This window comes from Rhineura floridana, chromosome 15, assembly GCF_030035675.1.
Source record: "Rhineura floridana isolate rRhiFlo1 chromosome 15, rRhiFlo1.hap2, whole genome shotgun sequence".
In the NCBI taxonomy this organism is placed as follows: domain Eukaryota; kingdom Metazoa; phylum Chordata; class Lepidosauria; order Squamata; family Rhineuridae; genus Rhineura; species Rhineura floridana.
In genome coordinates this window covers 27,003,597-27,030,492 of record NC_084494.1, presented here as the reverse complement: position 1 = coordinate 27,030,492, position 26,896 = coordinate 27,003,597, and the positions used below count along the sequence as shown (strand labels likewise).

General features: G+C 46.8%; 1 protein-coding gene across 1 annotated transcript in view; it reads left to right on the top strand.

Moving 5' to 3' along the window:
* Positions 1 to 24,445, top strand: part of ATP4A (ATPase H+/K+ transporting subunit alpha) — a 45,608-nt gene extending 21,163 nt beyond the window's left edge. The window contains exons 7-23 of the mRNA XM_061597928.1: positions 354 to 471; positions 784 to 1,052; positions 2,031 to 2,229; positions 2,469 to 2,578; positions 4,117 to 4,251; positions 5,945 to 6,137; positions 7,563 to 7,738; positions 8,870 to 9,006; positions 9,576 to 9,726; positions 10,165 to 10,333; positions 10,769 to 10,923; positions 12,267 to 12,390; positions 15,302 to 15,447; positions 17,578 to 17,711; positions 19,491 to 19,592; positions 22,513 to 22,604; positions 24,038 to 24,445. Coding sequence (XP_061453912.1) covers positions 354 to 471; positions 784 to 1,052; positions 2,031 to 2,229; positions 2,469 to 2,578; positions 4,117 to 4,251; positions 5,945 to 6,137; positions 7,563 to 7,738; positions 8,870 to 9,006; positions 9,576 to 9,726; positions 10,165 to 10,333; positions 10,769 to 10,923; positions 12,267 to 12,390; positions 15,302 to 15,447; positions 17,578 to 17,711; positions 19,491 to 19,592; positions 22,513 to 22,604; positions 24,038 to 24,066 — 2,439 coding nt within the window. The 3' untranslated portion in view covers positions 24,067 to 24,445. The remainder of the gene's footprint in view (positions 1 to 353; positions 472 to 783; positions 1,053 to 2,030; positions 2,230 to 2,468; positions 2,579 to 4,116; positions 4,252 to 5,944; positions 6,138 to 7,562; positions 7,739 to 8,869; positions 9,007 to 9,575; positions 9,727 to 10,164; positions 10,334 to 10,768; positions 10,924 to 12,266; positions 12,391 to 15,301; positions 15,448 to 17,577; positions 17,712 to 19,490; positions 19,593 to 22,512; positions 22,605 to 24,037) is intronic.
* The last annotated feature ends 2,451 nt before the right edge of the window (positions 24,446 to 26,896 follow it).

The window sequence follows — 26,896 nt, the reverse complement described above, 5'->3', positions numbered from 1 at the left end:
ATACATTACATGATTAAATATTGTTACATAATATGCAAGATATCTAAAATGTATCATTTGTTAGATATATCCTTAATCAGTGAGACAAATTCAGAAGTTCAGAGAGATATAATTGATGCTAATTCTGATTTGGAGAAATTTCCTATTAAGAAACTGCGGAGTGAGGGGGGGAATTTATAATAGCAGGAAAAGTAAATTTGTATTGCATTCAGGAGTCACAGTTGCACAGATGAAAATGAAATTGCCCCAAACCAAGTGTAGAGCTTCTTCACACAAACAGATGTCCCTATGAAATGCCACACAGCCACATATGTGGCACATGCATATATGAATCATGCATCTCTTTCTTTCAGGTGGACAATTCCTCGTTGACTGGGGAATCAGAGCCCCAGACAAAAGGCCCAGAGTGCACCCATGAGAGCCCCCTGGAAACCAGGAACATTGCCTTCTTCTCCACTATGTGCTTAGAAGGTAGAAAGAGGGGTGGGGTGTGTGGGGGTGTGGGGTGTTTTAAGCTTGCCCACTGGCCATATGCAGTCCCTGAGCAATTCCCATTGAGCAAATTCAGCCTGGGGTTGTGGAGTGGTCCATGGAAATCTGCTTAACCACCACTGTTTCTTGTGATGCACAAAGCTGACGGGCTGGCCCAAATCCACATGCAGTCTGCACAACCAGTTTCCCACCATGAAGCTATTCTTGAGGAATATACTACGAGGGGCATGGCCATCTAATGCCGTGGTTATAAACCCACTATTAGTTCTGAATCTCCTCCTGTCCCCTCAGGCACAGCCACCGGCATCATCATTAACACTGGGGACCGTACCATCATTGGGCGCATAGCTAGCCTGGCCTCGGGCGTGGAGAATGAGAAAACACCCATCGCCATTGAGATAGAGCACTTTGTCGACATCATTGCTGGCCTGGCCATCTTCTTTGGTTTCACCTTCTTTGTTGTTGCCATGGTGATTGGCTACCCCTTCCTCAAGGCTATGGTCTTCTTCATGGCCATTGTGGTGGCTTATGTCCCTGAGGGTCTTCTAGCAACTGTCACCGTAAGTATCGCTCTCTATCGGCACAGGGCAGAGGTGGGGAATCTGCAGCCCTTGAGATGTCTCTGGACAACAACTCCCATCATCCCTATTGGCCATGTTGGCTAGGACTGATGGGAGTTAAAGTCCAACAATATCTGGAGGTCTGCAGGTTCCCCACCCCTGGGTTAGGATCTTTCCAGGACACTAACACTTTCTGTGTCCCTCCCACATCACACCTCAGTGTTAGTGCACAAAGCCTCCTTAGAACAAGTGCTATGCAGAAATTTCTCCTGCATTTTTTTTTCAACCATTCTAAATGAGGAAAGAAATTGCATTCAAAATGATCAAAAGGAAGAGAAAAACTCAATGGAATTCCCATGAGTGCGATGCAGTAGCGTAGTTGCAAATTCAGAAGTGCAGGGTCCCTTTATGATAGTCACAGCCACACCCCTCCCCCTTCTTTCTGCTAGGTTGAGAATGAGATCCTTGTTAATGCCTTCTCCCACAACAACAGACGTCCCTGGGAGCCAATAAGCATGAAGGGGGAGGGTCTTCGCTACTGAGAAGAATCTTCTCAGTGGCTGACTCACCTCCTTTCATTCTGATAGGCTCCAATCAGCAGAAAAGGACAAAGAACCATGTGAGATAACTCTTCTCAGTGGCTAACACACTCCCCTTTCATGCTGATTCACTAGTAGGATGCTGGAGACATAGGGACCCTGCTCCCAAAAAAGTAAGGGACCTTGAGACCCTGAACGACTACACCACTGGTGGGGTGCGTGTCACTCTTACCTTCCATAGTTCAACTATGTGCTGTTTGAAGAAGTACTTTGTTAATCTGTCCTGAATCTTCTAACATTCAGCTTCATTGGATGGCCTGTGTTCTAGATTCATGAGAGCTTTTAAAACTAAAAAACTTAAAATGTTGTAACTATTATAGATATTTTCAGTTGAGGTTTTCTACATGTCTCTCTCTCTCTCTCTCTTCTGCATTTGTAGGTCTGTCTTTCCCTCACAGCCAAGCGTCTGGCCCGGAAGAACTGTGTGGTGAAGAACCTGGAGGCTGTCGAGACGCTGGGCTCGACTTCTGTCATCTGCTCTGATAAAACTGGGACCCTCACGCAGAACCGCATGACGGTCTCTCATCTTTGGTTTGACAACCAGATCCATACAGCAGACACCACAGAAGATCAGTCAGGTATAGCACTTGTACTTGGCAGATGCCAAGCCTGAGGCAGTTGTGTCAGGAAGACTGATGGACAGAGCTGGCCAAAAAGGACTGGGTTTTTGTTATTTGCCTTCAAGTCAATTACGACTTATGGCGACCCTATGAATCAGCATCCTCAGAATCCTTGAGACAAATAACTCCTTGAAATAACTTGGTCCTAAGCTGTTTAATGCTGTCTTCTTCTGTCTCTTTCTCTCTCTGCCTTTCAGGGCAAAGTTTTGATCAGTCATCTGAGACATGGAGAGCTCTATGCAAAGTGGTGAGCCTTTGCAATCGGGCCTCTTTCAAATCAGGCCAGGATAATGTACCTGTGCCAAAGGTAAGGTAGAATAAGGGATACGGCTGGGGGGCATTGCTGTTAGTAAAGTTGTAGACTGAAGGTACACAGTGCAGTAACATAGCTGAAGTTAAGCAGGTCTAGGTCATCAGCAGAGCTTGGAAAAGTTACTTTTTTGAACTACAACTCCCATCAGCCCAATCCAGTGGCTGTGCTGGCTGGGGCTGATGGGAGTTGTAGTTCAAAAAAGTAACTTTTCCAAGCTCTGGTCATCAGTGCCTGGATAGGAGCCTGAGAACCACAGCTTCACAGCCTCAGTTTTCCCAAAGCACCGGTCTTCAACTTTCAGGTTGGAACACACTACCAGCCCATGGTCTGATCTGAGATGTGTTGCAACAACAGCACTATCACCATGCAAACATATGGTAAAAAAATTAAGAAATGGATCCCCCAAATGTACATTTGGATTAAAGGTAGGTCCTAAGGCTGAAAAGGCTGAAGGCTACTGCTCTAGTCTGGATGAAGAACGTTGGTATATAAGTAATATTTACTGAATTCATTTTTCTTTGATCATTAACATTTCAGGCAGTTTCATAGCTAACAAAAGGAAATATGACAAAACAGTGTCATAAGCACAGTTAAAATACATGCTGCAGTGATCAAATAGATGCAGTATTTTCCAAGGTTCATCCAGACTGTCACTATTTTGCAGGAGGAATTCAATTACATTAACAGAAAATTTAGGTTTGTGCAATTAAAGTAAGATAAAACGCACTGGAGCAACAAACCCACTTTTTAAAAAGAAAATCAGACATTTTACAACGAGGAAAGCAATGGGAAAATGCACTAGAAAGTGTAAGATAACAATTGACAGAAAGTTGTATAACAAATCACAATGAAAGCTTAGTGAACAGTGGACATTATACAACCTCTATGCAAACAAAAAAAGATGAATGCTCAGTTAACAGGTCATTTGGGGGCACCTTGGGTCACTTACTGTCTCCTAACCTAACCCACCCCTCAGGGTTGTTGTGAGGTTAAATGGGAGGAGGTGCCATGGCCTTGTTAAAGCTTTGTACAGGAAGATTGAAACATAAATGCAATTACATAGTGCTGTTCCTTGGGTGGAAGTAGCAAGCCTCGTAAAGAAGAACTTTCTACACTCTCTACTGCAGCCTTCCACAACATTGTATCCCCTGATGTTGTTGGACTACAATTCCCATCATCCCCAGCCAGCTTGGAAAATGGATGATGGGAGTTGTAGTCCAACAGCATTTGAAGATTCAGGGTTGAGCAGCTTATTGTGTGAAATCAAGCAGGAAACAACTTACACCCTGCCCACCAATTCTGGATGTGTGGTGTTATAGTCAGAAATAGGGTGGGTGCATTCTTCTTATGCTCAGAAACGCTACTTCCTCCAGCCAATCTATACGTAAACTTGCTGGATCCTTATGTGGAGATGATGTCTCTATTATCAGAAATGGCCCTAAAAGTATGGTCCCCGCCCCACACTCCCTATATGGGACTGCAACTCAACATTTCAGTTGTACTGACCTGTTTCCATATTCCTTCAACCCCAGAGAATTGTGATTGGAGACGCCTCAGAGACCGCCCTGCTGAAGTTCTCTGAGATCACCCTGGGCAATGTGATGGAGTACCGTGAGCACTACAAAAAAGTCTGCGAGATCCCCTTCAACTCCACCAACAAGTTCCAGGTCAGCGGTTGACATACCATTTCCCCAGCTTCAGAGGGCTGAACAAACCACTTCAATTAGCTCAGAATGAACTGGCGAAAGATATAAAAAACAACCTTGATGCTGAGACAGCCCATTGGTCCATAAAAGTTCAGTTCTTTACTGTGATTGGTCACATCATCAAGGGGTCAGGGCCAGGCCTTTCTCAGCCTAGCTACCTAAGATGGGAGAAGATGAGCTGGAGACATTCTGCATGCAAAGCATGCTCTCCTTTGCTAAGCTACAGAGAGCAGGCTACCATTGCTGTTAGCTCCTTTGATTAGATCCGTAATAATTTCTTAACTAACGTTTCCACCTTCCGGCCTGAAGACGGGTCCTGTTTCTCTAAAGGTTTCTATCACAGGAACATAAGAAGCTGCCTTATCCCAAGTCAGGTGCACCTAGCTCAGTATTGTCTACCTTGACCAGCAGCAGCCTTCCAAGGTTTCAGGCAGGGGTCTCTCCTAGCCCTATCTGGAGATAGTGGGAGTTGAATGTGAGACCTTCTGCATGCCTTGCAGGTGCTCTACCACTGAGCTATGTTCCTTTCCCTTGTGTCCAAAGAGATCACTGCACAAATGCATGCAATGGTACAGGGCATGCAGGCTTCAGCCATCTTGCTCCACTGACAAGGTTCCAGGTTTGAGGGATCCCTGGGCGAGATGCCCTCTGGTGGGCTCCCTCGTCCATGGGTGGGTCCTGGAAGGCTTATCTGCAGGTGACAGCAGCAGGACACTAGGCTGTTTGATGTAGCTGACTTTTTAATTCTCCGATACCCCTGATGTAGCTCGGGGGCATTGTGGGAAAATTGTTGTTGTTGTTGTTAACAACAATAACAACAACAATAATAAATTTAATTGCCTTCCACACACATCTCAAGGTGTGCTCCTACTGGGAGAAAGGGCGGGATATAAATCTAATAAATAAAAATAAATAAAGGTGATGTACAAAACGCAATAAAAGCATATGAAAACAGTTTAAAACAATACAGAAAACAGCAGCATATAAGAAACAATACGAAATGGACCCCCATGACAGATACCTGTTTGTACTTCTGGGAAAGCTTGTCAGAACAAAAAGGTCTTCAGTTGTTTCCAGAAAGCACAGATAGAGCGCCCACCTTTAGTAAACGGAATGCTCAAAGTCTTTCCTTGACAGCACCGCCATCTGCTGTGTATTCAGTAAGGATGTGTTAGAATTCTACCCAATTTGGATTTGGTACCAAATTTTCCATTGATTTGCTTCTTCTCTGTTCATTTCGATTTTTATGTAGTGATTTTGTGCAGCTATTTTTGAAAACATTTTTTTTAAAAAAAAACTGACTCCAAAATATCAATATTAAGAATGATAATTTCCCCAATATTTCCTTTTATAATATAGGTATCTCCTTTCAAATTATTGATAATAAACATAATAATATCAATAGTTTTTGCAAGGGGGAAAAAATGGATCGGTCAAAGCAGTGGCTAGTGGACATAGAATGAACTTGAATTGATACCGACCTGTTAGGTCAACAGATTGCTTTGGAACGGGCAATGGATCCTGTGCCTCGTGTCCCTACTAGGCCTTAGTCGTGCGCTGCTTGATTTGCTGCCAAAACAAAAAAGGCTACAACACATGATGTGTTTTTACGGATGACTCCTCATGAGCCTCCTGCTCTCTCTCCCTGCTACAGCTGTCCATCCACGAGCTAGATGACCCTCGAGACCAGCGCTACCTGATGGTAATGAAAGGCGCTCCTGAGCGCATCCTGGAGCGCTGTTCCACCATCATGATCAAGGGTCAAGAGTTGCCCCTCGATGAACAGTGGAAGGAGGCTTTCCAAACTGCTTACATGGACCTTGGCGGGCTGGGCGAGCGTGTACTGGGTAAGGCGGGAGGGTGGGGGCATAGTGTCAGGACCCAAGGAAGGCATAGTCTGAGATACTAGCGTGGGCAGCACTGGGTCCGAGTCGAGAACCCTTAGCAAAATGCTTTCTCTGCTGGGCCTTCTCTCTGCGGGTGACGTACCTGGTAGGCTCACCAGACAGCAGTGCTCTCAGGAGTGACATGCAGCCCCCATTTTACTTTCCCACAATGCCTCAGATTGATGGTATATCAAGGGGAATTGTGGGAAATTTAAATGACAACTCCAAGCTGCCCCGAACACATCCTGAGAATGCCAAGTACTGGTGCTGATCCTGGCTATTGGGGTGTCCCCAGGCTGTGGGCTGAAGGAGCTTGAAATGTAATAACACGGAACTCAGAAACAAAGGACGTTGCCTTGTACTAAGAAAGACCCTTGGTCCATCCAGCTCAGTATCATCTACACTGACTGGCAGCGGCTCTGCAGGATTTCAGACAGGGGTTCTCCTAACCCTACCTGGAGATGCCGGGGACTGAACCTGGGACCATATGCATGCAAGGCAGATGCTCTACCACTGAGCTACAGCCCTTCCTATGTTCCTAAGTATGAGGACGCACATACAGATCAAATACAGAAACCCAAGTATGTGTCCTACTTTACAGAGGACAGTCCTCTGTTTGAAGAAGTCCTCTATGTGAAGAGCTGTTTGAAAGTCCTGTTTAAAGATAAAGAACCCTAAGTGAAAGGAGAGTGGGGCGAGGGGGGGGGCTTGAAGTTGCCTATCAGTGGTGGCAGAAGTCTGAGTAGCAGTAGCGTAGTGGAACATTCAGAAGTACGATGGTCACAGCCACCACCACCCCTTTTTTGCTACTGGATTGAGAATTGTTAATGCCTTCTCACACAACAACAGAATCCTTGTTAATGCTGTCTCCTACAACAACAGACATCCCTAGGAGTCAATTGGCATGAAAGGGGAGAGTGTTAGCTACTGAAAAGAGTCTCCTCTGTGGCTGACTCACCTCCTTTCACTCTGATTGCTTCCAATCAGCAGGAAAGAACAAGGAAGCATGTTAGAAGACTCTCCTCAAGGGCTAACACACTCCCCTTTCATGCTGATTGGCTCATTGGATGCTGGAGACATAGGGACCCTGCCGGGACCCTGCTCCCAAAAAAGTAAAGGGTCTAAGACCCCCTGAGACCCTGAACCACTACACCCCTGCTTAGGCACATACAGGTCACCTGGTCACAATCTTCTCCACAACAGCAAGATGTATTGTATTTTTATTTAAAAGATAGTCATTATTTCTAAATTTACATCTCTAGATTTAAATTAGCACATTTTATGCTAGCCTATGCCCTCTTCGTTGCTGATGTGCTTCCTCATTTCTGATGACACAAAAGTGTCCATCCTGGCAGAGGCCTCACCCTGATTCTCTCTTGTCCACAGGGTTCTGCCACCTGTTCCTTCCCCAGAGCGAGTTCCCACGGGGCTACAACTTCGAATGCGACGAAATGAACTTCCCCACCAGTGGGCTTTGCTTTGCAGGCCTCATCTCCATGATTGATCCGCCCAGGGCCACTGTGCCTGACGCCGTCATGAAATGCCGCACTGCTGGCATCCGGGTATGTTACCAGCTGCTCCGGGATATTTGTGGCTCCAACAAAAGTATTACCAATAACCAACAAAGCCAGCCCTGCCATCAGACAGAGGGAGGCAATTGCCTTGGGCGGCAGATGCTGGAGGACGTGGTGGCAACCCCCTCACCATTTCTCCTGAGACTGCTTGCCGTGCCCTTCTGTGCCACACAGCCTGTTCTGCCTCCCCTCACCCAAGCCTCAAGTGAGGTGGAGGACATTATCCCATTACCAGGGTCAAAATAAGATTCAACTGCCAGCATGTGAGATGTGGGATGGGGGAGTGTGGAGTGTGGAGCAGGGGGCACCATCTTGTCCATTGACGCAGGCAGCAAAATGTCTCGAGACAGTCCTGATAACCAACATTTTGGGAGGAAAAACGACATAAATTTTGTATGGATGAGGAAGAGATCTCCGGTGGGAGCAGGTACTTTATAGGGAGTACGCAGTGGTGTGTAGCCACTGTGGTGTAGTGGTTAGAGTATCAGACTAGGACCTGGGAGAGCAGGGTTCAAATCCCCACTCATTCATGAAGCCGACTGGGTGACCTTAGGCCAGTCACTACCTCTCAGCCTAGCCTACCTTATGGGGTTGTTGTGAGGATAAACTGGGGAGGGAGAAGAACCATGTATGCCACCTTGAGCTGTTTGGAAAGGTGGGATATAAACATAAGAAAGAAGGAAAAGACAAGAAAAGAAAGGATCTCTTGCAGAGTCCTAGGATTCCCAGATATAAAACAATATTATTATGCAGCAATTCTCACACAAAAAGCTGTTGTATTTTTATTTTGTTTTGTTTTCTTAAGGACGAGGGCCTAATATTAGGGCCACATGAATATCCTGTCCTTACTCAAGAGAAACTCAGGGCAATACACAGGGAAGACCTCATATTTTATCCTCACAACAACCTTGTGAGGAAGGCTAGGCTAAGAGACAGTGACTTGCCCAAGACAGCTTTATGCTGAGATGGGATTTGAACCCAGGTCTGTCCAGTCCAACATTCTCTCACCACTGGACTACACTGACTTTCCAGTCAGGCTTATTAGATCTGTACTGATAAAACAGCAACCACAAATAACTTCAGAAACACCCATTTTGAACCCTGTCCTGTCTTTTCCAGGTGATCATGGTGACAGGAGACCATCCCATCACCGCCAAAGCCATTGCTGCCAGCGTGGGCATAATCTCAGAGGGCAGCGAAACAGTTGAAGATATTGCCACTCGCTTGCGCATTCCTGTGGAGCAGGTCAACAAGAGGTGAGTCTCTAAATGGACAGCCATGGCTATGAGACATCCACCTGTGCAGTCCGGTAATTTTAGACCCTGAGTATAATAATCATCAAAGAGGGTCCTTGCCCTCTATAGGTGGTAATGTGCATTGCATCACTTCCTTCAAACTGTGGTAAGATGGCCCTGTTAGGGCCCTCCTGATCATTCTCTTGAGCGGGACCCTGGAAGTCTGCCCCAAAGTCATTTTTTGATGGCACCGCTGCCAGCAGCTGTCTCTCCTGACTCCTAGTCACCCTTCACATGATGGGATTACATGCTGGGTTGCATGATGTACTCCAGCAAAAGAGGAAATGGGCTCAAATTACAGGAAGCCAGATTTCAGCTGAACATCAGGAAAAACTTCCTGTTAGAGCAGTATGATAATGTATCCAATTACCTAGTGATGGGCCTGCTGGAATAAACTTTACCAGCCAGCAACGAGAGAAGGAGCCATCCATGCTACACAAGGCAAAGTTTTCTATAATATTGGTGCAGCCAGTGAAAAGGCCCTATGTATGTGAACCTGAGACTCTACCTTTTTCTGTTTCTTCATCCAGGGATGCCCGAGCATGTGTGATCAACGGGGGCCAGCTGAAAGATATGGAAACCGAGGAGTTGGTGGAGATCCTCAAAATGCACCCAGAGATGGTTTTTGCTCGCACCTCTCCGCAACAGAAGCTCATCATTGTGGAAAGCTGCCAGAAATTGGTGAGAACCATAAAATCCTCAAAAGAACTGTAGAACAGGTTTGGTGGGGTGAACCTGGATCACCTGCTTGATATGATTATCATTTCCCCCTATTTCCAATGCTCAGGTGTGAGCGCCGTTGATTATGTAGCCAAAATGGCACCACCCACATACAAGAGCAAGTTATAGGCAGGCTTGAGGAAACCTCAAGGTTTTGAGGAAGTACAAAAATACTTTAGTGGGGAAAAACTAAGTGGAAGGGGGAAAGAAACAGCCCAGTGAGGACTGGTCATGGAATGCTGACTGACTTTAGTGGAGAGATGGAATGAAGCATGCTGGAAAAGTGCACTGCTGGCTGGCTGGCTGGAACCCTAAACAGAAGCACTCCACGTTGCACCATTTTGTTGCAGGCTCCACTCGTAGAGCCCTAAATGCTATCCTTGCTTTCCTTGTTCACAGGGTGCTATTGTAGCAGTAACAGGAGATGGGGTGAATGATTCCCCCGCACTGAAGAAAGCTGATATTGGTGTGGCGATGGGCATTGCTGGATCTGATGCAGCCAAGAACGCTGCTGACATGATCCTACTGGATGACAATTTTGCCTCCATTGTCACTGGCGTTGAGCAAGGTGTGTTCTTGGGACACTTTGGTGCAAGGGGGCAGGGGAAAGGCCCTTGTGTTATATATTTGCATATGCTCGCAGCAATCACACGCTGGAGGATATTCCAGAAGGTGGGTGCCACCACGAGAAAGCCCACTTCCTAGATATCTGAAGGTGGCATTCCACTGATTGTGGGAGAGTCAGGAGGTCCTCTTCTGGAGATCTTAACAATCAGCCAGGGATGTCCAAAGGGAGGTGGTCTGTTAGGGATGTGTGAAGCACAACTGTGTTTCATCAAGACTGCAGAAGATGTAACAGTTCTGGTGTGGGTGATCACACAGCAATTTGATACTGTGCACTGGGAGGTTGGTCAGAAAAGGTCAATGGGGAGAATCTCATCTCAACAATGAGAGCCGTCACTTAAACCCGTATCTGTGTTTATCTTTTTTTCCCCCCTTTTAGGGCGCCTGATCTTTGACAATCTCAAGAAATCCATTGCCTACACCCTCACCAAGAACATCCCTGAGCTGACACCCTATCTGATCTACATCACTGTCAGTGTCCCACTCCCCCTGGGCTGCATCACCATCCTTTTTATTGAACTGTGCACAGACATTGTGAGTGACAAACACCTGGACTGGAACTAGTAGGGAGCAGAATAGGAAGCACGCCTCGACAGTTTCCCTGGATTGGCGTGAATCCTACCTGGTGTTTAACTTATTATTTCAAAGCACCAACCTAGAGAAAGAAAAAAAGACTCAGGTGTGGGGACGAGTCACAACAATCGGTAGGAAAGAACAAGGAAGCATGTTAGAAGACTCTTCTCAGTGGCTAACACTCTCCCCTTTCATGCTGATTGGCTTGTAGGATGCTGGACACATAGGGACCCTGCTGGGACCCTGCTCCCAAAAATGTAAGGGATCTAAGACCCCCCCCGAGACCCTGGACAACTACACCTCTGATAGAGGGAGAGAGTTGGGGGAGGGTGCAGCTCTTGGCTCCACCACCACCATCAGCCCCACCCCATGCCATCTAGGGCAGAAGGTCCGAAGCCTAGCTCTCGGCACGAAGGTTCCCTGCATGATTTAGAACCATGCAGGGTTCTAAATCATGCTGGGAGTCTATGCACATAGAATCAGGTTTCCAGCATTCATAGAAAGCTGCCTTATACTGAATCAGACTATAGATCCACCCAGCTCAGTATTCTCAATGCTGACTGGCAGCTATTCTACCAGATTTTAGGCAGGGTTCCCTCCCGGCCCTACCTGGAAAGTTGTTGTTAGATGTATTACCTGCCCTTCACCAGAAGGTCCCAGGACGGGTCACAACAATATAAAATACAGTACAGTAAGGCCCCACATTTCGGCGGCCCGCTTTTCAGCATTCTGCTAATACGGCAGCTTTCAATTAGAGTAAGGCCCCACTCATACAGCGCTTGTTCCGCTTTTACGGCATTTTTCGGACGTCGGGCACCATTCTATTGACAGAGTTCCGCTTTTCGGCGGGTTTCACTTTTAGGCCGAGATCTGGAACGTAACCTGCCGTATGAGTGGGGCCCTACTATATTAAAAACAGTTTAAAACAAGTTATATTCACAGCACCTCGGTGGGGAGGGAATTCCATAACTCAGGGGATGCCACAGAAAATGTCCTCTCCTGGGCCACCACCACCCCAAACTTCTAAGGGAGGTGGAACTACCAAGAGGGCCTCTTCTGCTGACCTTAACACCGGCGGAGATCTGTAGGGAGCTCTTCCAGAGTTGAGACCAATGGTTTCACTCAGTGCAAGCCGACTTCCTAAGGACCATTTTAAGTACACAGCAGGCCACGTAGGGACTGAACCCAACCCCCCAGTGCAGTGCAGTGCAGTGCAGTAAACAAAGTCCAGCAGAGGCTCTTCCCTGGGACTCCTGGGTCTTGTTTCTGACACCCCTCCTCCCAACTGTCTCCTCTCCTCTCAGTTCCCCTCAGTTTCTCTAGCCTATGAGAGGGCAGAGAGTGACATTATGCATCTGAAGCCACGCAACCCTCGACGGGATCGTCTGGTCAACGAAGCTCTGGCTGTCTATTCCTACTTCCAGATTGGTGCGTATTAGTGCTGGAGGGTGGAGCCTAGTGGTTAGAAAGGGGGAAAATAATAATAATAATAATAAATTTTATTTATTGGTCGCCTATCTGTCCAGGTTAGTGGACACTCTAGGCGACTTACAATGATAAAAACAATACATAGTATACAACATAATAAACCAATAACATAATCATAATCAGTTTAGAACAATTCCAGTTAAAACCACATAAAAATTAATCCTCCCCCATTCCATAGGTCCGCCTGAATAGCCAGGTCTTTAAGCCTTTGCGAAAACCTGTCAGGGAGGGAGCATGTCGGAGATCGAGAGGAAGGGAATTCCAGAGGGTGGGGGCCACAATCGAAAATGCCCTCTCTCTGGTCCGCACCAGTTTAGCTGTTTTAACTGGTGGGACTGAGAGAAGGTCTTGCGTGGCTGATCTTGTCAGGCGGCATACTTGATGATTCTGGAGGCGCTCCTTTAGATAGACTGGGCCAAAACAGTATAGGGCTTTAAAGGTCAGCACCAACACCTTGAATTGGGCCCGGTAAACAACTGGTAACCAGTGAAGATCTATTAATACTGGCGTGACATGGTCACGACGACGACCGCGCTTAATCAAGCGCGCTGCCACATTTTGTACCAGCTGTAATTTCCGGACCGTTTTCAAGGGTAGAGCGCGTTACAGTAGTCTAGGCGAGAGGAGACCAGGGCATGTATCACCTGTGGGAGCAGATGAACAGGGAGGTAGGGTTGCAGCCTTCGTATCAGATGTAATTGATACCAGGCTGCCCGACTCACCGCCAAAACCTGAGCCTCCATGGACAGCCTGGAGTCCAAAATAACCCCAAGGCTGCGGACCTGGTCCTGCAGGGGCAATCTCACCCCATTAAGCATCAGGTCCGTAATGCCCAACTTCCCTCTGTCTCCCACAAGCAACACCTCGGTCTTATCGGGATTCAGCTTCAGCCTGTTCTCTCCCATCCAACCACTTACGGCCTCCAGGCACTTGGACATGGTATTCACAGCCAACTCTGGTGTGGACTTAAATGAGAGATAGAGCTGAGTGTCATCTGCATATTGGTGACACTTCAGCCCAAAACTCCTGATGATAGCCCCCAGCGGTTTCACATAGATGTTAAACAGCATGGGAGAGAGGATAGAACCCTGTGGCACCCCACAATTAAGAGGCCAAGGGTCCGAAACCTCATCTCCCAAAGCCACCCGCTGGTATCTACCTGAGAGATAGGAACAGAACCACTGTAAAACAGTGCTCCCCATTCCCAATTCCCCCAGGCGATCCAACAGGATACCGTGGTCAACGGTGTCAAAAGCCGCTGAGAGATCCAGGAGGACGAAGAAGGTATATTCTCCCCTATCCAACGCCCTCCTCATATCATCCACCAGAGCGACCAAGGCTGTTTCAGTTCCATGCCCAGTCCTAAAGCCCGATTGGAATGGATCTAAATAATCCGTTTCCTCCAAATGTGTCTGTAACTGTTTGGCCACCACTCGCTCAATCACCTTGCCCAAGAATGGTAAGTTAGAGACTGGGCGGAAGTTATTCAACTCTTGGGGATCCAAGGAGGGTTTTTTCAAGATGGGCTTTATCACCGCCTCCTTGAGGGCTGATGGCATAGCACCCTCTTTCAAGGATGCATTTACCACTGCCTTGATCCCTTCGCTCAGTCTCTCTTTGCAACTTATAATAAGCCACGAAGGGCAAGGATCAAGCAGGCAGGTGGTTGGCTTCACAGTACTGAGCACCTTGTTCACTTCCTCAGAGGGAAGAGGCCGGAACTGATCCCACCGGACCGGAATGCAACTGGCCGACCCTGGCCCACTTCCTGTATCCACGGCAAGCAGAATCGTGCTCTTCAGGCGCTCGATTTTATCAGCAAAGTGTTTAGCAAAAATGTCACAGGAGATTTTGGATTGCTCCATGGGTTCCTGCGCAACTGGACCGACCAGGCTTCGGACCACTTGGAACAATCTCCTGGGACAACACTCTGCTGACGCAATAGAGGCAGCAAAGAACTCCCTCTTGGTTGCCTTTGTTGCCACTTGGTAGGCAGCTATTGCTGCTCTAACCAGTGTCCGGTCGTCTTCAGTGCGAGATTTCCGCCACCGGCGCTCAAGTCGTCTCACCTCCTGTCTCAGACCCTGCAACCGTGGTGTGTACCAGGGTGCTGTCTGAGTTCTATTCAGGGGGAGAGGACGTTTCGGAGCCACCCGATCCAAAGCTCCAGTAATCTCCCTGTTCCACTCCGTCACCAGAGCTTCGACCGGGCGTCCTTCAGCAGGCTCCAAATCACCCAGCGCATTCAGGAAACCCTGCGGTTCCATCAGGCGTCTGGGGCGGACCATCCTAATAGGTCCTTGTCCCCTGCGGAGGGTGTGTGGCATCGAGAGCTCTATATTCACCAGATAGTGATCTGACCATGACACAGGGTTAGAAGAAACAGCCCCCATTTTCAGAACACTTCCCTCCCCTCCCGAGACAAACACAAGGTCAATAGCATGACCAGCTACATGGGTGGGCCCTGTATTACTAAGGTGCAGATCCCAAGAAGTCATGGTTTCAATGAAATCCCGAGGGGCTCCCGTAAGGGCAGTCTCGGCGTGTACGTTGAAATCCCCTACAACCAATAGGTTGGGGGAAAGCAACCGCACGCTCGAGATCACCTCGAGCACCTCGGTCAGGGAGTCTGCTGTGCAGCGGGGCGGGCGGTACACAAGTAGCAAGTTATAAAGTTTCCTGGGATTTCTCCCCAGGGCTGAGAGGCCTAGGTGGCTGTTGTGACAGCTGCTTAGAGTGGAGGTTTTATAGGCAACGGCAGGACTCCATACGCCCTTACGGACCAGCCTCCACTGAATTTGGGACTAGCTGATCCCCGACTCAATCTCCCCTGTGCTTCTGCACCATCCAGGAGCCATCCAATCCTTTGCGGGCTTCACCGACTACTTCACCGCCATGGCCCAGGAGGGCTGGTACCCGCTGAAATGTGTGGGCCTTCGGGCTGACTGGGAGAACGACCATCTCCAGGACGTCCAGGACAGCTATGGCCAAGAGTGGGTGAGTGGAGAAAGATGCCGCTTCTGGCCTTCAGGTGGCCACGTGTCCTACTTCAGAGGGGACGGTCCTCTGTTTGAAGGGTTGTCCAGTTTAAGGGCAAAGAACCATAGGAAGGAAGACCAAGGGCCTTGAGGCACTTGGACAGCTGACTGAGCAAGCACTCGGGTAACCTGGTCACAGTCTACTACTGGCCATGATGGCTGTGTTTATGCCTCTGAATGCCAGCTGCTGGGAATTACGAGCAAGGAAGAGGTGCTGTTGCACTCAGGTCCTGCTTGCTGGCTCCTCATAGGCATCTGGTTAGCCACTGTTAGAGCAGGATGCTGAACTAGATGGGCCATTGGCCTGACCCAGCAGGGCTGCTCTTCTTTGTTCTTATGGTGAGAATACTGGTATTTCAGAATATTGCTCTGTTCTGTTTGGAAAGTGTTTTATAATAGTGATGGTTTTATCTCTGACCTTATAGTGAAGGGCAGGTAAGAAATCTTACAAATTAATTTATAGTAAATATTTGTAAGTTTGCATATAAATTAGAACATGCCATTTTTATTTTTTGTTTCTTCAAACCTGCACCTTCTTTTCTCCTCCTTTTTGGTGATCCATTTCCTCTTCTTCTTCTTTTGGCAATACCTTAGTGAACACCCAACTCCAGGCTGTACTTCTCACTTGCTAAGACTCACACTGCACATCCACATCAGTCGCTCGTGTAATACCTCCATCCCCAATGTTTTCATTTTCTACTTGAAGCAGCAAGCCTAGGATGCAGTCTGAAGAGATTTCTGTGAAGGAGAGGGAGATCGTAACCCTGGCATCTCTACCAATTTTCTACTGCCAAATTGCCCAATGTGCTTCTTTAAGCCCTGGAGGGGGCTAGCATGGCAAAGAAATTCATTTTTCCCTATATGGCTAAAAACAGCAGGGGCTTCATTTTGGAGGTGGAAAATCAAAACAGGAAAGGGTTAAGAGGACCACAAGATATGCAGCCAGGTCTATACCCAATTACCTGGGAGTAATTACCCAATCCCATACCAAATTACCCAGAAGTAATCCCAATTGAACTTTATGTTGCTTACTCTTACCAGACATGTATAGGATTGTGCTGTTTGTTTTTAAAACTTGGGAGGGACTACATGTGATTAATACAGGCCTGCACTGTTTAATTGAATGATTGGTTAAATTAATTCATTTTTAAAACTTTTAATCTACTAAAATGATGCCCTAATCTGGCAACAATTTTGTGAGTATACATTTGGAGGGACAAAGAGAGGGGGCAGGTTTAAATCATCAAAGTTTGCCTAGATGCTGGTGGGATGCAGTTAAATCGTAAGATCATATATTCACTAGTGATGGTTGGTGCCCACTGGGACTGCTAGGACAGAAGTTAGGGAGACTAACAGCAGGTGGCGCCAGAGCCAAGGCCAAGTGGAACCAATTAATTCTAGATTTGTCCCCATCCTCCTCCCTGCTGAGTTCTACAAGGGCAACGCTGAGGGTCAAGACACACTTGAAATTGTTCTGGCTTCAGTGCGTCTCCAGTTCTGTTTTCTGAAGTCAGAGACACATGACACTAGGCAAACTCTGCCCCTTTTTACTCCAGAACCTGGGGAAATGCAGCTCCAGTGTGTTTCTCCATGAAATCAGCTTCACTCTGAAATCAAAACTGTTTGGTAGATCAACTCATTGCCACTCCATGGTGTGTCCAATGAAAACGCTTTGTGGTAGGTTGGGTAGAGACAATGATTGGCCTTTGCTGTGGGCAGTCCTAAAAGGTCTGAGATCAGCAGCGGGGAAGGGAAGTGTGTCCAGCCATGGGCAAACACATTTTAGCCAAAGCCAGAGAAAATGGTCTCGCTGCTTTTGAAGCAGCTGGTGTGTCTGCAGCCTGAGACTAAGGAGGAGGAGGAAGTGAGTGAGGGTAGGCTGAGGTTGATTGGGTAGTGCCTCATCTGCCCAAATGGAGCCGCCTCCACTGTTTCACAACAGAGCCAGAATGGCCAATAGTCAGGGTTGATGGGAGTTGTAGTCTAACAGCATCTGAAGGGCCACAGGCCACAGCATTTGGTGCAGGGAAACAGGACAGAACACACTGTGCATGACTTTGTCCTCACTGACTATTTCTCCCACTTGCAGACCTTTGGGCAGCGCCTGTACCAGGAATATACATGCTACACTGTCTTCTTCATCAGCATTGAGATGTGTCAGATTGCCGATGTGCTCATCCGTAAGACACGGCGCCTTTCTGCCTTCCAGCAAGGATTGTTCCGGTAGGTGGCAGCCCAACAAAGCTCCGCCAGGTCAAACCCTACTCTGAGCTTTAAGTAGCATATTATTACAGGAAGGTCCTTTCCAATCTGGTATGGAAAAATCAATTACATTGGATTTATTAAGGTTATTAACTAAGGGATTCTTTATTTTAAATGTCATTTATTATCGCTGATTTGTAGTCACCAAAATATTTTAAACTGGATACTTGGATGCTAATTATAGAAATACAAAGTTGGAAGGTATCTTAGAGGTCATCTAGTGCAACCCCTTGCTCAGTGCAGGATTCTGTACAGTCGGATACAACAATAGCATCCCTGACAGATGGCTACCCAGTCTCTGCTTAAATGTCTTGAGTGAAGGAGAGCCCACCACCTCCCAAGGCAGCCTGTTCCATTTTCAAAACAGCTCTTATCATTAGGAGGTTTTTTCCCTAACATTTAGCCAAAATCTGCTTCCCAGCAATTTCTACCTATCGGTTCCAATCCTGCCCTCTGGAGCAACAGAAAACAAGCCTGCTCTGTCTTCTGCATGACAGCTCCGAAGATATTTGAAGACCACTGTCATGTCTCCCCTCCATCTCTTCTCCAAAATGTTTGCAGTGCTTCCGTAATTAAAATACATGCATCCATCCATCGATCCATTCATTGAAAGACCCTCTAGAGTTTCATATCGAATTCAGAATGAATCCTTCAACCCAAGAATTCACTCCCTTCCATTAAAACAAGGATGAGGAGTATTTTTTCAGCCTGAGGGCCACATTCCCTTCCGGGCAACCTTCTGTGGACTACATGTCAGTGGTGCGCGGGGCCAGAGGCAGAATTGGTTGGAGCAATTCATATACATTTTGCCTTTATACAATGGGCTAGTTTCTACAAACACACACACCTTTCTCTATCCTGCATCCAGACAATCAAGACACATTATAAGAGTTAAAAGACACATTTCAGTCAGGGATTAAAACACTATTGGAGGGTACAACTGGGGAGGGGGGATGACCTGGGAAGAATTCCGAGGGCAAGATGGGGAGACCTAAGGGCCACATTCAGCCCATGGGACTGACGTTCCCCACCCCTGTATTAACAGGTTGTAGGTCCTAGCCCTCTTTGCCTCCTGGACTTCATGCCTGTCTTCCAGAGCTGGGGATGAAACACTGTCCTACGCCGCTTCCCCAGAATCAGAACACTGCAAGGGTCGCCTCTTGCCAAATCCCACACCTCACTCACCTTCCATTGCTGACATCAGAGTCTGCCTTCCATCCAGCATCTGTTTATAGTCATCAGACTTGTCACTTGGATGTTTTCCCATATATTTTTATAAATAGATAAAATAAATATTAAGAAAATACCTTTCTGTAATAGCTAAACGATTTTTATTTTAAATGCTTATATGGTTTTTATTGCATATATGTATGATTGTTGAAAACCAGTCTGATTTTTTTTTTAATGAATAGTGGTATACAAATATTTTTATAAATAAATATGATCCTATCCATACTACTGATGTCCTCAGAACAGAACTGGGCTCAGCAATCCAAGCCATTTTTTTAAAAAAAAGTTGGGAAACTGTTCCCAGAATTAGACCCCATTGCACTCCTGATGACATCTAGGATGTGACACAGTCTGAATGTTTTCCCAGACCTCACAACCTGCTTTCCCTTTGCACTTAATTACCTGGGGGGGGGCAGTATTACACCCCCTTCATTCTGTTGCATATTGCATGGAAACCAAGAGCAGCCAAATGCTCCTCACCCATCCCTAATAATCTCCTTCCCTTTTCAGAAACAAAGTCCTGGTGATCGCTATCGTATTCCAGCTATGCCTAGGCTGCTTCCTCTGCTACTGCCCTGGGATGCCCAATATCTTCAACTTTATGCCTATACGGTAAGGGCTCACATGCATCTGTGTGGCGTTGGGACACATCTAATTCCCACAAAATTCCTAACGGGGGATACTCTATAGAAGAGAGCAGGGCTGCTTGATCTAGCAAAACAAATTGCCTTCTCCAAAATGGTGTGTCTGTAAAGCCTTAGGTAGCCAAAGGTAGGTAGTCCTTGTTGGACTACAGCTCCCAGCATCCCTAACCATTGGCCTTGCTGGCTAAGGCTCATGGGAGTTATAGACCAGCAACATCTGGAGGCCACCATCTGGGGGATGGTGGACTTCAAAATGCATAGGAGTTCAGGAGGGAAACCCTTCACTCATTGAAAGTTACATGGAATGATAGACTCTGACTTGGCCTGTTCTTTTAAATGGGACCTTGCATTTGGGGGCTGTTGTCCCCCACCCACCTACCTACCCACTTCTTGATCTTTAGTTGCTTGCTCCCTAAAGAGAGGGGGGATCAATTTTCCACTAGCAGTACCCATTGATCCCAACTTCCTTAAAAATGGAAATGGACTGCCTTCAAGTTGATTCCAACTTATGGCGACCCTACGAATAGGGTTTTCATGGTAAGCAGTATTCAGAGGTGGTTTACCATTGCCTTCCTCTGAGGCTGAGAAGCAGTGACTGGCCCAAGGTCACCCAGTGCGCTTCATGGCTGTGTGGGGATTCAAACCCTGGTCTCACAGGTCATAGTCCAATGCCTTAACCACTACGCCACACTGGCTCTCCTTAAAAGGGAGATCTAATTTTTGAAACTGTTCCTCCTCTAGCTCAATCTTGCATAATGCCACGATGTCTCCGGCATTACTAAGAGATGGGGCCATAGCTCAGTGAAACAGCATCTGCTTTGCATGCAGAAGGTCCCAACTTCAGTCCCCAGCATCTCCAGGTAGGGCTGGGAATGTCCTCTATCTGAAACCCTGGAGAGCCACTGCCAGTCAGAGTAGACAGTACTGAGCTAGATGGGCCAAAGGTCTGATTTGGTATAACTTAGCACATTGCCTTATACTGAGTTATGATGCCATCACTTAGCTCGCTTTCCTCATTGTCTGTACTAGCCTCAAAGGGGGACAACAAATGCACGCAGCTGCTGAATAAAGGACTGCCTTTAGCTCAGCACCATGGACAGCGGTCACAGCTACCCAGTGTTTTTTTTGCTGTCCTGGGAACCATCTCCTTAAAGCTCTGCAGCAGCCTAGACCAGGAGCGGGCAGAGGGCAGGCTGGGATCTGCTGGGTAAATCTCTGGATGATCTGCAATATTTATTTATTTTATTTATTTTAAACATTTCTATCCCACCCTTTTATCTCACAATGGGGAACTCAGGGTGGCTCACAATACAATTGTAAACAGTAAATAAAAACATAAAATAGATTAAAAAAATACATAAGATACAGTAGATCAGCAAGTGGATCACACACGTTTAACCATAGCAACAACAAAATGACTTTTTAAATTAGGCTGCCAAAATAAAGCTAACCAGGAGCGAACATTTTTATGAAAGAACTTATCAGTTTCATACTGTTCTGCTACTGAAGACGGGTTCCTGGGCTCAGATTGGGCCCAGATGCAACTGGTTCTTTTATTCTAACTGTATGTCTCTTGCACCTGGCTCTGACTGGTAGGTCTTGGGGTTCTAGTAACAAAGTACCCTGAAGTCTGTCTGCTCCCTGTCCTAGGCCACAGATCATTTAAGAATTGAAGCTGCAAGGCTAGGGAAGCTCAGGATACATTTGTATTTGTGAGGGATGCCTAGACTCTGTCTATCTGGGGGGGAAAGGTGGGGGAGGAAAGTCTAGGTGCTACAGATAGGCATTTATTGCAAGCCCAACTCCTCTAGAGAAAACTCCTTTCTCAAGAGCACTGTAAATATACCAATAATTAGAAAAAGAATAATGGGTGCAAAACAAAATGGAGTAGAATATATTCTCCTAAATCCATACTAAGCCATTAAAAGATACAGAGGGTTGTATTCAATGCTAGCTGTACTCAGAATAGACCCATTGAAGTTAATAGACATGACTTAGGTTTATTAATTTCAATGGGTCTTCTCTGAGGACTTCATTGAATACAACCCAGTATTTCTATGCGCGAACACTACAAAAAATAAATATATCCAATACCAAAATACATCTGTAGCAGGGATAGGGAAAGTACCTGCAGCCCTCCAGTTGTTGGACTCTAATTCACATCAGTACCAGCCAGCATGGGCAATGTTCAGGGATGATGGAAGTTGGAGTCCGTCAACATCTAGAGGGCTACAGGTTCCCCATTCCTGCTTTCATACAATAGGATCATAGAATTGTAGAGTTGGAAGGGGCCTGTAAGGCCATTACGTCCAACTCCCAGCTCAGTACGTAAATCCAAGTTAAAGCATACACAACAGGTGGTTGTTCAGCTGCCTCTTGAATGCCACCAGTGTCAGAGAGCTCACCACCTCCCTAGATAATTGGTTCCATTGTTATACCACCTAACAGGAGGTTTTTCCTGGTTTTCAGTCAAAATCTAGCTTCCTGTAATTTGAGCCCATTATTCTGTGGCCTGCACTCTGGGACCACCAAGAAGTGCTTCGGACTCTTCTCTGTATAGTATACATAGTATACTTTACACATAGGAACTACATGTTTTAATGGTTTGGTATGGATTTAGGAGAATGTATGTAACTCCATTTCTTTGTACCAATTTTCTTTTTTCTAATATTTGTATATTTAGTGCTCTTGAGAAATAAAAGCTTATGTGTAGCACCTGCACTTCCTCCCTCCCCTTTGGGGCAACTGCTGGGGTGCTACCCCATCTTTGAGGCTGGTTTCCAGTTTGTCTCAGGCCAACCCAACGAAACAACAATTGAGCCCAAGATAGATGTTTGGCAATGTGGTGTTGAACTCATTTTTTTTTCCTATTCCTTGGACCTACCTAGATTCCAGTGGTGGCTGGTGCCGCTACCCTATGGCATCCTCATCTTCGTGTATGATGAAATCCGAAAGCTGGGAGTCCGGAGACACCCTGGAAGTAAGTCTCTAGGAGGGGGGGCAGTCTACATAAGGTTGGCATTTGCCAGTATAGATATGATGCCCATTTCTTCAGGCACCTTCTGCTGTCCTGTCCTGGCTGCCAACCTGCAGCCCACCTTCTCTTCCAGTTCCCATCCCTGGCAACACAAACAGCACTCAGAACAGCAGACAGGAGTGTGATGATCCAGCCATCTGGCACTGTGAGGGAAAGCTACAATGTCCCATCTCTAAATGTCAGTTGCTGGAAATCGCAAGTGGAGAGAGCGTTGTTGCACATAGGTCCTCCTTGCGGGCTTCCCGTAGACATCTGGTTGGCCACTGTGCGAACAAAATGCTGGATTACTAGGTGGGCCACTGGCCTGACCCAGCAGGGCCCTTATGACCTGGGCATAGCCATCCCTGCAAGCTTGTCCCTTCTCTGAAGACTGATTTTCAAAAACAAAGGGTGTCAATAGCTGGCACCCTTCATCCTTACTCTGTAGCACAGGGATGGGGTGCCTGTGGCCATTCAGATGTTTTGTTGACCTGCGACTCCCATCCTCCCTCTCTATTGGCCATGCTGGCTGGGCCTGCTGGGATTTGGAGTCCAACAAAATCTGCAGGGCCATAGATTCACCATCCTTGTTGTAGCACCATTGCATAGCTTCTCCCCTCCAAACCCGGCTGCTTCCGAGTGGTGCAAGAGTACCTCGGGAGGGATCCAGTTCCCTAATAGGTCACTGCGGGAGACCTCTGCAGCAGAAGGCTGCTGGGCCAGTAGATCTACTAAACCCAAGTGTCTCCTCTGTACCACTGTACAAGGACTGGTCCCCAATCTCCACCACTCAAGAGAATGCTGGGTACATCAGTCCTCTGCCACCACTCTCACTCATTTAGTTAGAGTAACCTTGTGGACCTATGATCTCCAAATCAGATTTGGGAGGGGGTGAGTACTTCAGGGGAGGGTCTGCTCTTTATCAAAGCCAAGACAGCCAGAACTGCCACTGACACTGGAAATGAAATGGACTTCCTTCAAGTCGATCCTGACTTATGGCCACCCTGTGAATAGGGTTTTCATTATAAGTGGCATTCAGAGGTGGTTTTACCATTGCCTTCCTCTGTGGCTGAGAGGCAGTGACTGGCCCATGGTCACCCAGTGAACTTCATGGCTGTCTGGGGATTCGAACCCTGGTCTCCCAGGTTGTAGTCCAACACTCTACACCATACTGGCTCTCGCCCCTGACATTAGCTGTAATTTTTAAGAACTTGTGCATGAGCTTGCTTTTTCCTCCTCCCTACCATTGCTTTTTCCTTGTGCGTCATGTCATCTTAAATTGTGTGCCTGAGGTCAGGGACCATTTTTGAAACTGATTTTTGTAAGTCACTTGAAGAACCTCTTTGGCTAAAGGGTGGAGTATAAATGCTATAAAAAAATATTATCCATTCCTCCAGGTTGGTGGGACAGAGAACTCTACTACTAAAGATGCAGCTTTTTGGACAGTGCTTTTTTCTGTGCCGCTTACGCAACGGAGACAAGGAAATCAAAGATTTGCTTCCATCAAGTGTACTGCTGGGCCAAGCTTTCACACCTATATGCTAAAACTTCACTCCAGCTACTTTGGTGGGGGCAGATAAGTAGCCCTTCATCAAGAAAATATTTGGGGATGCTGACAGGCCAAGCAGAGAGAAATGATGGATGGATGTGCTGGGACCACAGCCAAGTACAGAAATTGGTACTGGGCACAGGATTCTACAACATGAGAGTTTTGTGTGAATTTTTCAAAAAATAAATACCAAGTTTCTAACTCTGAAGGCTATAAAGATAAATCCAAAAATGGTATAAACATTAGCAACACAAACTGAACAAGACAGAGGGGAGATGGAGCAAGGCTGAGCAAAACAGCCTACATGCTCCGTCCCTCCCTGCAAGAAGCAAGAATTAAAATTAAATGACCAACCTCCCACATCAAATTTGCCCTGCAGGGGGAGATAAGGATCAGGCCCACCAGTTAGATCCAATTACCCACCCCTGCCATAGCAGATCTCAGCCATAGGCTGTGAAAATAGCGTTCCAGAAGCAGTCACTGAAATTTCATGACATACCCACTGAAATGCACACAAGAGAAAGCTTGCAATAGCATGCAGAATCATAGAATAGTAGAGATGGAAGGGGCCTATAAGGCCATTGAGTCCAGCTCCCTGCACAATGAAGGAATCCAGCTGCACAGTGCAGAAAAGCATTCCTGACAGGTGGCTGTCCAGCTGCCTCTTGAATGCCTCCAGTGTTGAAGAGTGCACCACCTCCCTAAGTCATTGGTTCCATTGCTGTGCCGTTCTAACAGTAAGGAAGTTTTTCCTGATGGTCAGTCACAATCTGGCTTCCTGCAACTTGAGCCCATTATTCCGTGTCCTGCCCTCTGGGACGATCAAGAAGAGATCCTGGCCCTCTTCTGTGTGACAGCCTTTCAAGGACTTGAAGTGTGCTGTCGTATCTCCCCTCAGTCTTCTCTTCTCAAGGCTAAACATGTCCAGTTCTTTCAGTCTCTCCTCATAGGGCCTTGTTTCGAGTCCCCTGATCATCCTTGTTGCCTTTCTCTGAACCCGTTCCAGTTTGTCTGCATCCTTCTGATTGCGGGTTCTGGCTGTGGTGCACGAATCACAATATTCAGCCAGTCTCAGCAGGGAGTGAAGCAACAAAGAGTTTTGTCTGCCGGTTTGTACAGAAGGTTCAAGGGTCACACTGACATATACCTGCACACACCCTTTGAGACCCTGCAACCCACTCATTGGAGGAAACACAGAGATACACTTTAGAGAGCTTTAATTCCCTTCAATTCATTGCATGGAACTCCACCTCTTCTCCATGAAGCTTTTGGATAGTGGACAGACGGGAAAGCCAACAGCCCTTCAAATGACACTGGACTATTTCCATCAGCCTCAACCAGCAAATCTCAACTAGCATCACAGCCTTCACCCACTCTGTTACTGTAATTGACTTACCTATTACCCAACTCTAAATTGCACCAGCCTCTTGGGACATACTTGATTTTTTATTATTTTACTTTATTTTGCTCAGGTCATTTTGTAAAGCACTCAGAGGCTATATACACAACTTGTGAGTCCATCTGCAGCAGAAGGTTTTGGACAGTATCACCCTAAATCTATCTATAACTAAAAAATATTTGCAGGGTGGGGGACCCTCTTGTTGCCAAAGAGCAGGCAGATCAGAAGGCACACTGACAAGGCCCCATCGCACTATATAGTTAAAGCAGTATCATACCACTGTAACAATCATGGCTTCCCTGAAAGAATTCTGGGAACCATTTGTTAATGCTGCTGAGAGTTGCTAGAAAACTCTTATTCCCCTCACAGAGCTACAGCTCACAGAGTTCCCTTGGAACTGGAATTGACTGGTAAACCATTCTGGGAATTGGTGCTTTGTGAGGGGAAAAGGAGCCTGTTAACCGCTTTCAGAAGCCTTAGCAAATAGTTCCCAGGATTCCTTCAGGGAAGCCATGACTGTTTATAAAGTGGTATAATGCTGCTTTAAAGACCCTCCATGGTGCAGAGTGGTAAGCGGCGGTAACGCAGCCGAAGCTCTGCTCACGGCCGGAGTTCGATTCCAACAGAAGGAGGAAGTCGAATCTCCGGTAAAAGGGGTTGAGGTCCACTCAGCCTTCCGTCCATCCATGGTCAGTAAAATGAGTACCTGGCATATGCTGGGGGGTAAAGAGAGGCCGGGGAAGGAACTGGCAATCCCACCCCATATATATGGTCTGCCTAGTAAATGTTGCAAGACGTCACCCTCAGAGTCGGAAACGACTTGCACTATAAGTGCAGGGACACCTTTACCTTTAATGCTGCTTTAAATGTATGGCGCAGATGAGGCCTGGGTCTAAAATACATGCGTCCCACCAGCTGCAAGGTATCTATGCACACCCAACCTTTGTACTTCAACACACACACACAGGGACAACTTGATCACCTCCTGGCAAGGGCAGCACTGACTCGACACGGATCACATCTGCTTCAAGGAGAAAACCAAGAACCAAGCTTGAATGCCGCTCCCAAAGAGCACAACAGAAGAAGTGTTTGAAATCACGCATGGCGTGGAGAAAGCGGATAGCAAAAAGTATTTCTCCCTCTCCAATGAAGTGGAGAGTTGGAAGATTTAGGCAAAACAAAAGAAAGTACTCCACACAGCGCATAGTTAAACGATGGCAGCGGTGGTTGCCAACTCGGATATGGCCTTTAAGAAGGTCAAAAGGCTATCAATGGCTACTAGCCACAATGGCTATGTTCTCCTTGCAC